The 10,324-nt window shown below is 48.8% G+C and overlaps 1 protein-coding gene across 6 annotated transcripts in view; it reads right to left on the reverse strand.

The window, feature by feature from the left end:
- Nucleotides 1-1,133: 1,133 nt before the first annotated feature.
- The window catches only part of LOC102750522 (NXPE family member 3-like), a 49,952-nt gene continuing 40,761 nt past the window's right edge, over nucleotides 1,134-10,324 (reverse strand). For 5 of the 6 annotated variants that reach the window (XM_081819368.1, XM_081819366.1, XM_081819365.1 and 2 more), the window contains 3 exons: nucleotides 6,008-6,081; nucleotides 5,689-5,901; nucleotides 2,883-3,965 (listed from right to left, as the gene is read on the reverse strand). In XM_081819368.1, the coding sequence (XP_081675494.1) occupies nucleotides 3,433-3,965; nucleotides 5,689-5,901; nucleotides 6,008-6,081 (820 nt within the window). In that variant the 3' untranslated portion in view covers nucleotides 2,883-3,432. Of the gene's footprint in view, nucleotides 1,823-2,882; nucleotides 3,966-5,688; nucleotides 5,902-6,007; nucleotides 6,082-10,324 lie in introns of those variants that run through there. The other variant, XR_014145195.1, reaches the window with a different exon arrangement.

Here is a 10,324-nt window from a genome sequence, read left to right on the forward strand (position 1 = left end):
CCCCATGCCTTATGTCAAAATATTTAAGTTATCATAATCTGCCAAATAATCTCTCTCTGCCCAGAGAAGTATACCTTCCTAATACAAAATTGAGAAATGTGTTTTTACACAAATGATAGTTAGCAAAACAAAGACAACTGTATTGATTATTATTACATGAGCCTGGATGATCTGTTTTGGGGTGGCGATATTTGCAGGACTTTTAAAGACATGCGGAATTTCAAGTATTATATATTTATGTTGTAAAATTTATTTTTTCTTTCAGCAAAATCACTATTTGTTATAATATTTCCAAATAATTTATTTTCTATTGACAGCAATGCCGAATTAGACAACATTCCTTTGTCTAAGAACACAAATAGGTCATTGGGAAAAGTCTATCACACGACTAACCCAAGAAAACTTTTAATTTTTTTAATTGAAATATAATATGGGCGCCTGGGTGGCTCAGTCGTTAAGCGGCTGCCTTCGGCTCAGGTCATGATCCCAGGGTCCTGGGATCGAGTCCTGCATCGGGCTCCCTGCTCAGCAGGAAGTCTGCTTCTCCCTCTCCCACTCCCTCTGCTTGTGTTCCTGCTCTTGCTGTTTCTGTCTCATTAAAAAAAAAAAAATATATATATATATATATATGTATATGTGTATATATATATATATATAATTGACATATAGCGTTGTATTAGCTTCAGGTATACAACATAATGATCTGATATTTGTATTATTTTGAAATGATCACCACAATAAGTCTAGTTGACCCCATCTCCAACATAGCTAAAAAATTTTTTCTTGCTGTTAGAACTTTTAAGAGCTACTCTTAACTGTGTTCATATATACAATACAGTATTATGAACCAGAGTCACCATGATGTATATTATATCCCCAGGACTTATTTATCTTATAGCTGGAAGTTTCTACTTTTTGACCCCCTCCACCCATGGTGCCCCCCTCCCCACCTCTGGCAACCACCGCTTTGTTCTCCATATGAGTTTGTTTGTTGTTGTTTGTTTGTTTGTTTTTTCTGATTCCACATGTAAGTAAGATCATTGAGCATTTGTCTTTGTCTGGTGCATTTCACTAAGCATAATGCCCTCAAAATCCAACCATATTGTTGCAAATGGCAGGATTTCTTTCTTTCAATGGCTGATTAATATTCCATTGTGTATATACATTACCAGACTCATTACCAGACTCTGGTCCTTGGACCCAGCTATGGTAGAAACGAGGCTGGACCCCAAATTTAAAGGTACAGGCAAGGCTTTATTGGGACAGCAGCTGCCACCGGAGGGAGACACAGTCACGACTAAGGTATCAGACTGGCTTTCCAAACAATAGCCAGGGAAAGTTTTCAAGGGGCCGAGGTGGGAAAAAGGAATGATGCTCAAGAATGTCCAGGCAGGGGGCGCCTGGGTGGCTCAGTTGTTCAGCGTCTGCCTTCGGCTCAGGTCATGATCCCAGGGTCCTGGGATCGAGCCCCGCATCGGGCTCCCTGTTCAGCAGGAAGCCTGCTTCTCCCTCTCCCACTCCCCCTGCTTGTGTTCCCTCTCTCGCTGTGTCTCTCTCTCTCAAATAAATAAAATCTTAAAAAAAAAAAAAAGTATGAAAAAAGAATGTCCAGGCAGGGAATCCCAGGAAAGTGGGCATGCAGGTGCAGTTGACAGAACATCCTTCTTCATACACTGGACTTTCATTTGCATGTTAAGTCTCCACCTCTGGGCATGTTTTTTAGCATTAAAATGAGGAGGGAAGTCAGTGAAAGGTCAATTTTGGCAACCATCCAATCTCAGATCAGTTTGAAGCGGTCTGGGTTCGCTCCTTGGTTCGTGCTCTGCAGAAAAAAGGTAAGAGTCCACCGGAGTGCCTTGTTTCCAGGGTCCTTGACTGTCTCATATACACCACATTTTCTTTTTTTTTTTTTTAAGATTTTATTTATTTATTTGACAGAGAGAGAGAGACAGTGAGAGAGGGAACACAAGCAGGGGGAGTGGGAAAGGGAGAAGCAAGCTTCCCGCCAAGCCAGGAGCCCGATATTCGGGGCTCGATCCCAGGACCCTGAGATCATGACCTGAGCCGAAGGCAGTCGCTTAACCAACTGAGTCACCCAGGCGCCCCTACACCACATTTTCTTTATCCATTCATCCACTGGTGGACACTTAGGTTGCTTCCATATCTTGGCTATTGTAAATAATGCTGCATTCAGTGAAGGTGGGGGTACAGATATATTTCTGAGCTAGTGTTTTCCTTTCCTTCAGATAAATACCCAGAAGTGGAATTGCTGGATCAAATCAGTAATCTCTTGTTTGACTGAAGTTTGACTTTCGTCATTCCTTTAGAAAATCAACTATATTTCCTGAGTTATGACATATTTGAAATGTTTGTTCCCTTTGTGGTAGACTATAGGGCTCATACTTGACCAAGGGTCCCAGCTGCTATCCTCTGACATCCCTCACAGGGAGGCCGCTCTTGCCATGGGCTGCCACTAGCCAGTGGTGGAGTATGGCAGGGATACTGAGGCTGGCCCCTTCCTGGGACATGGAGGATTCCTCTGATGGTCAACTTTGATTCAAGGACTTCCCACTGGTCGTGCCAAAATTCCCTTAGCCTGCACTGGGGTCTAGCATGCTTCTACCGGACCTTCCTTCCTCTCTTCTTTACTCCAAGTCAACCTTACATCCAGTCTGATGAGCTCTCCCAGCCTCACCTAGCTTCCTCTGCATTATCTCTCATAGATGTTTCCTCTAAACACATTTGCTCTTCTAATCCTGTCTTGACACTTGCCTCTCGAAGGATCTGGACTGACCAAGGGCACACCAAAATCCTCTTTAGTGTCATTAGAACCTCAGAATAAACTCATCATGTATATCTCAAGTAAATAAAACAAATAAAAGGAGGAGGGATAGATTTTCTTTTTTTTATGCATTGAGAAATTATTGAAAATATAGGTATTTTAACAGTGATTATCTCCCAACCATGGGATTCTAGGTGATTTTTATTTTCATTGTTAATTTTTTGGTACTTTTTAAAATTTTCTACAAAAAGCATGTATTACTTTTATAACCAGGAGATATTTTATTTTATAAATCAATCCATAAAAGTCTTTATATATATATATATATAGTTGGGCTCCCCACTAGGGTGGCTCTGATGAACTGAAATAGAATCCCTCTCATATTTTTGCAAGGCTCGTTGACACTCTAAATGGAGACTCTGGCACATAAAATGACAATCCTTATATGCACGGATGTGATAGATGTTGCTGGACCACTGCCAGGCTTCCCTCACCTGCCACGATGCACATTCCCAATTCTTGCTGGTTGATATATGGCCTGGGCATTAATAAAGTAAGAGAAGAGGTGAGGGCAGCTGAAGGGAAGGGCTTCCAGGCTTGATCATCCCATCAGCTTCTCCATCCAGACAGCTCAGGACCTGCAGAAGCACTCAAGTGGGGCAAATGAAGGACAGGAAGAAGTTGACTTCACTGCGGACGATAAGCCGCCCTGGGTGGATCCTGTCGGGCAGGGCCAGACTGGAGGTCATCTCCCAGGCGTCCACAAAGGCCACACGGAGGTCAGCAAAGGCAGCTCGGAGAAGCCGGTTCACCTGGAGGGTGAACCAGTCACTGCCATACACGGACTTGTAGCCAGTGTTGGCCAGCTTGATGACCACGAGAGTGCGGGGCTCCCGGGCCAGCAGCGCAGCGACCGCTGCCCTGATCCCCGCGAGTCGTTGCACAAAGACAGATGGGGGAAAGGTGGTGAAGTGGGAGCCCAGGCCCAGCACCGCCACTGTGTGGGGGCCCCCGGCCAGGCCCCCTAGCTCCTGGACCACAGAGTGCAGGGAGGCCACTGGTGTGCGCAGGGAGCGCAGGGGCCAGCTGTGGGCCCGCCAGTGCAGCACGATGCCCCGAGTGGTCTCCACTGCCATCAGGGGCCCCGTCTGATATGTGGCGTGTAGATCCACAGGCTTCAGGGCTGTGGGGAGGACAAGAGGAGGCTCAGGGGTTAATATAGGACTGTACTTCCCCATTTAAAAACACAAAAGATCTAGCATCATTTTCCTCTTAGGACAAAAGTAGCCTCTGGCCCAATCAGCTGGTTGTGCTCTCCCTAATCTGTAATATCACCAGTGACCTCCCAGTTACCAAGTCCCAAGACCCATTCTCAGTCCTGAGCCTCCCTAGCCCCCTGGAGCATTTTGTCTCATTGACGTTCCTTTGGATGCCCCCGCCTTTCTTAGCAGTATGTTGTCACCCTCTGCAGTCTTCTTTCTGACCCAGCACTTCAACTCGGATTCATCCATCGGCTCCCTTCGGCCACCCCTGGATGAAGACTTGCCCCAGGCTAGAGAGTCAAGGCTGTCCAGTTTATGTCCTTGCGCATCGTGGCCAGCCGGCGGCCAGAGGCTTCTGACATCTGGTCTGTTCACTCAGTTGTGTGCCTTGATAGAGAGCTAGACACACCTGCAGGAAAAGGCCCCTCCTTTCTTTGCACAAAGTCCCTGCCTGCTTGCCCCACTTTGTGCTTCAGGGCTCTGTGGGCGCAGGGGGCACCTTTTTCTATTTCACAGGAAGGTGCCAAATCAGCCAGCAGAGGATCTGGTTTTCCCAACATTCTGTCATGAGCTTCTGTTCATCTTCAGAAACATTTATTGCTTAAGAAAGTCACCTACTCCACCTGCCATGTGCAGAACTGTCCCAAAGTGACCCTGGGAGGTCACTTGAGGTTGCCTAACCATCAAATTGGTTGGAACTGGAGCTCTCATTTCCCCCACTCCCCGATCAAGCATATTCCTTAACCCATGTTACGTTATATTGTAGAATCTGTGCCCAGAAGCTGGAGGCTCAGATGGGACTGACCCTGCATGACACTCACTTCTTTTGACTTCTATCCTCCAGGGAATAAATACGAAATTCTGTCTGAAGCTCAGATATCTCGATTCAGTTCCAAAATCCTATGTGTTCAAAAGTCTCATGCACACGCTCTCCAGAAGACCCCTCCTCACCTCTTCAAGCCAGTATGAAGAATATAAAGTAAATACACCATCTTCTCCCACTGCCGTCCCTTGCTTGCACATCCAGTCAGGCACGCCAGTGACTTCCATTTTGAGTTCATTTCCTGTTATCCCTAGTTACCTGATCATCTCCCCTCTCTCTAGAAGCAGTCAGTCAACAAGCTGTCAGCTCCTCCAGTAGGAGAGCTCCTTCACTGCTGTGCCAGTTTAGTCTCTCACCAGCCTGCACGCTGACCTGCAGTTGTCTTATAACTGGTCTCTGGACTTTCCTTTTTCAATCCAATCAATCCAACAAACTGAAAACTCTGAAAACATCAGTGTCTCCCCAGTGTCACAAGATAAACCCCTGGTTTCCCTACAGTACTTTTCTTAAATTCCAACTCTATTCCTCCAGTACCCCCCCGCCTCTGGCAAATCCTCACTTCTAGCTAAGGTTATGTACTCATCGTTCTTCAAACACATCCCCCCTCCTGTTAGAGCCTCCCATCACCGACCTAATTGATGAGATTATGTGTAATCTGGGCACCCTGTTCCCCATCCCTATTTCTGCCCCAAACCCAGGTATCCGGTCCTTCCACAGGTATCCTTCAGGTCCTTCTCCTGAAATGTCCTCTGCCTCCTCAAGGCCCTGGATCTTCTCTCTTTCTCCTAGGAGCCCTGCCCTCTCCCCTCATGGTCACTCACAGGGCACGGTGTCACGCAGGTACTCCCACCACTGCCGAAGCGTGGAGTCCCCCATCATGTGGACGATGTGGCCAGCCAGGCAGCCCAGGATGCTGTCAACAGTGGAGAAGGAGCGGCCAGAGCAGGACAGTGAGTGCCACACAGCTCGGTGGTAGAAGCCAGAGGGCTTTGGGCCTGGGATCCCAGGGTGGCACGGTTGTTGAGGGGATAGAACTGTAAATAATCATTTGTAAGCAAAGCAATCTGCGGGTACAGAAGAGTCTAAAGCCACAGGCATGGAATAAGTGCTGCCTTTTCTACAAGCCCCAGTGTCACTTACCCAGACTCTTGTTGCTCTCCTTGGCCACCCAGATTGGAGAAATACCCTGAGGGAGGACCTGGTCTGTCACATTCCTGAAGAGAAACCAATTGGCAAGAGGGGAGCCCTTAATGGGAATGTGTGATGGGAAGGAATCCTGGGCTGAGGTGAGATGGGGCTTTTTGAAGGAAAGGAAGTTCTCAAAGTCAAGGGCATCTGTCCAGTGTCAGGGCTCCTGGGAGGTACTGAGGGCCTGAGGGCAGGAGAAGAATTGGAAGCTGGAGTTGTTCAGGGATCCAGGATCCAGGTTCTTTGCCTCGGGGATTCCGTCAGTGCAGAAAGCAGAGCTGTTTTAAAATGTACCCAGGGTTTTGGTTTTATTTAGGTACGGTGAGGTCAACAGATCAGGAGATGATGGCTATGAGAAAGATAAGGTGTTACCCAGAGTTCCTGAGAGGCAGGGGCACATGGAGAAGCACCAGGGTCAGTCGGGGGCAGAGGGAGCAAGGGCAAAGGGCAAAAACCTTTGTTGTGATTTTCACAGGAAGGAATAGGCAAAGAAGGGTAAGCAGCTGAGGAGGCTTAGGACTGGATCATGTGAATAACGTCAGCAGACTCTGGGCTATATAGGTAGATTCTAATTTCAGGCAGGGGGTGTTGGCCCAGACTGTAGGAGCCTGATAAAAGGAGGCAGCGTGGTGGTATGCACTCAGGATTGGGTGGTTGTGCTCAAGGCAAGTTGTTTGCTATCTCTAGGAGCTAGCTAACCCTGGGAGGGGTGACCCCTCCCTAGGTTCACAAGGCCCCAAGACATCAAAGCATCACAAAAATATAGGAAATTAAAAACATGATTCAGAGGCGCCTGGGTGGCTCAACTGGTTAAGCATCCGATTTCAGCTCAGGTCATGATCTCAGGGTCATGAGATTGAGCCCCAAGTTGGGCTCTGCACTGAGTGTGGTGGAGCCTGCTTAAGATTCTCTTTCTCCCTCCCCCCCACCAATGCTCTCTCTCTCTCTTAAAAACAACAACAAACAACAACAAAAAAAAACATGATTCGTATGGGAAGAGGCTTGGAGCCTTTTGCAAGAAGTGCTGACTCTCCTCTTGGTCTCATTGAGCCCACTCCTGTTGGATTCTCCTTGACCATCATCAGACCAGCAGTCACCCCCTGATCCCTGGGACCCTTCCCTCCCCTAGTAAGTAGCCCCTTGTGTGAGCCCCCTTCTCCCAAGGCTCCAGGCTCAGCCCTTGCTCCTCCTTTCCGGATCACACTCCCTCCCTTGGTGGTCTCACTCAGCCAAGATCTTCAACCCAGTCTTCTCTGCCAAATTCCAGGTTTGTGAGTCTAGCCATCTGCTCAACATCTCCACTTGGTGTCTAATGCACGTGATCAAACTCCCCCTCTCCACCCCCCACCTCCCCACACCCCACCTGTCGCTTTCTCACTCCAGCTGATGGCAACTGTCCTTCCATGTGAGCAGGCCCCAGACCTCACACTCATCTGCGAGCTCTCACTTTTTGGCACATTCCGTTTTCTCTCAGGACATCTTATGGGTACTGCCTTCAGAATATACCCAGAAATGAATCACTTTAGACACCTTTACTACTGCAACCTGAAGCAAAGGCCTCCCACCTTTCAGTCTCCCTGATTCTCCCTTAACCTGCAATCCATTCTCAATACAACGGTCTGAGAGACCCTTTAAAAATGTGATCAGGGATGCCTATCTTCTGCTTAAAATCCTTCAGTGACTCCCTTTTCACTCACAGCAAAAATTACCGTGCTTACAGAGCGCTTCCTGGTCATGCCATGTCCTTCCCTTAACGCCACTGGTCTTCATGTGCCACCTCCCTGTCCTTTGCCCCATCTCAGTTATTTGACTTCCTTGCTGTTCCTCAGACACACCAGGGACACCACAGCATTTCCTCTGCCTTAAACCTCTTCTCTCGGTTATATCCTGGGTCAACTCTCTCATCCCCTTCAAGTCTTTGCTCAGATGTCACCTTCTTAATGAGGTCTACCCTGATGCCCTATTTAACACTGCAACCTATCCCCATCATACTCCTAATCCTCACCTCCTGTGTATTTTAAATTTCCCCTAGCACATTATCTCCTTCTAACAGTCTATATACTATTTACTTATTGCCATGTTTATTGTTTCTGACCCTCCCTCCTGTCTTAAGTAAGCTTTACCAGAGCAGGGTAAATGGTGCTGGATTCCCAGTGCCTCCAGTGGGAGCATGCATGTAGAAGGTGCTCGGCATGCATTTGCTGAATGAAGGAATGGACTGCTTGAAGGGATTGTGTCTGAGGAGGAGAGGAGAATTTGCTTCTCGGGGGAGAGGGGATGAGAATATTCCTACAATCTAGAAAAATGCCTGCGTATGGCCTTCCTTGAGTGTCAGGGCCCTAGTGCCCCCTAGAGGTGATAGCTTCAGGAAGCAGGTGAAGGATGGTCCCACGGACTCTGGACCCAGGTGGAGATGCCTTCCCTCCCAGCAGAGCCCCCAAGATTACACAAGTTTGGACAGTGGGCACTTTGGGGTGACCAGTGTGGACAGGGGACTAAGGACGGATCCCAGATGGCCAAGGTGTCAGTTTCTTTGCAGGACCTTGGGTGAGGGAGCTCTTGCCACCACCCAGCTGCAGGGGTCCTCGGATGGGATTAAAGTTGATGTAAAGAAAACACCTGACCTTGGGGCTGCAAATTCACGTCCACTACACATTTGCCACATGTGTGGTTATCTCTTTAACACCTGTCTTCTATCAGCACACTGTTGGCTCCCATGGGACGGGTCTGCTTCTGCCCTGCTCTCCCATCCCCAGGATCTCCAGGCCTTCGGACAATGTCCGACAGAGCAGGGGCCACTCAACAGCAGCAAAACAATTGGGACAAGATTGTAAGAGCCAACAGAGCCACTATATGCTGTCCCTGTTCTAAGCACTTTACACACATTAATGTATTTGTTCTTTACCACAAGTCTATGAGGGAAGTACTATCATTATTCCCCTCTACGGATGAGAGAACAGAAAGGTTAAGTGACTTCCCAGAGATCACACAGATAGGAGCCAGCAAGTTGGAGCAGGTGGAGCTGGGATCAGAACCCACACACTCACTCCAGAGACTTCAGGACTGTACCCCGAGTGACGTCTTGAGATGGCTCCTGTATTTAGCATTAGAGTTATTTTTAATCGACCAATGCAAAAAGGATGCGTGGTTCTCCTTTTCTGACCAAAGGCAGTGTAAGAATTGGTCTGGAAACACCAAGGTTTCCTGGCACTAAATTCTCATGCCAGGAAGTCAATGTTAGTGGAATTCCCCAGACTGAGCTACCGAGAGCCTCCCAGAAATGAGCGTCTTGTGGGGCCGGCAGGCACCCTGGCAGCTCGGGCGTCTCCAGCTTGGCTCACCCCCTCCCGTCCTCCTGGCAGCCAGTGAGAACTTCCATGCTCCTTGGGGCTGCAAAGCAGCATCCATCCCAGTGGCCAGCCCTCCCCTAGAACACCTCTGGCTCTTCTCTCCCCCCACTCAGTAGGGGTGTCCTCTCACCCCTGCTCTGCCCCCACCCAGCCATCTTCTAGGACCCTGTTTTTGCCTCCATCCCCTACTCTCCCTGCTGGAGACCAGATATCCAGGTCTCCCACCTTAAAAAATGCCTCCCTCCTCCTTGGGGTCTCTCAAAATGCCTCCCTCCCCTTGGGGTCTCTCTGTTCCCACCACGCCTCAGATCTTAGGGACAGTAGGGCTCACAGTGAGCCAGGCTGTTTGCTGTGTCTCCCCTCCCCAACTCCCATTCTCTGTCCCCCCAGGGAGCCTTGCTCCCCCAAGACTGAGGACAGTTCTCAGCCATTCCCAGTTTCCAGGCTGCAGGCTCTGCTCCCCTCTCACTCAGGGAGGTCACATCCATCCTCCATACTCCCTGACCACATATGCTGGTAATTTCAGCAGCACATCTCTCCTTACAAGGGCCATCAGAAGAGCAGCAAGGCCTGGAATCCTTTTCTTTTGCCAGAGGTCCATGGTTCTCCTTTAAGCTTAGCTAAGTTGCCACCTGCATGACCTGCCAGGTGGGGTGCCCCTTCTCCATGCCCTCACACCACTCCGTGCACACATAAGTACTCATCACACTGTATGTTTTCAAAAGCCATGAGTCTCCTCACTGAAAGCTTGTAGAGGGCAGGGATGCCGACCATTACATAAAAGTAGTCAGCACTTGGGCGCCTGGGTGGCTCAGATGGTTAAGCGTCTGCTTTCGGCTCAGGTCATGATCCCAGGGTCCTGGGATCGAGTCTCGCATCGGGCTCCCTGCTCAGCAGGGAGCCTGCTTCTGCCTCTCTC

This window comes from Leptonychotes weddellii, chromosome 5 (assembly GCF_054177405.1).
Source record: "Leptonychotes weddellii isolate Sample4059 chromosome 5, ASM5417740v2, whole genome shotgun sequence".
NCBI lineage: Eukaryota > Metazoa > Chordata > Mammalia > Carnivora > Phocidae > Leptonychotes > Leptonychotes weddellii.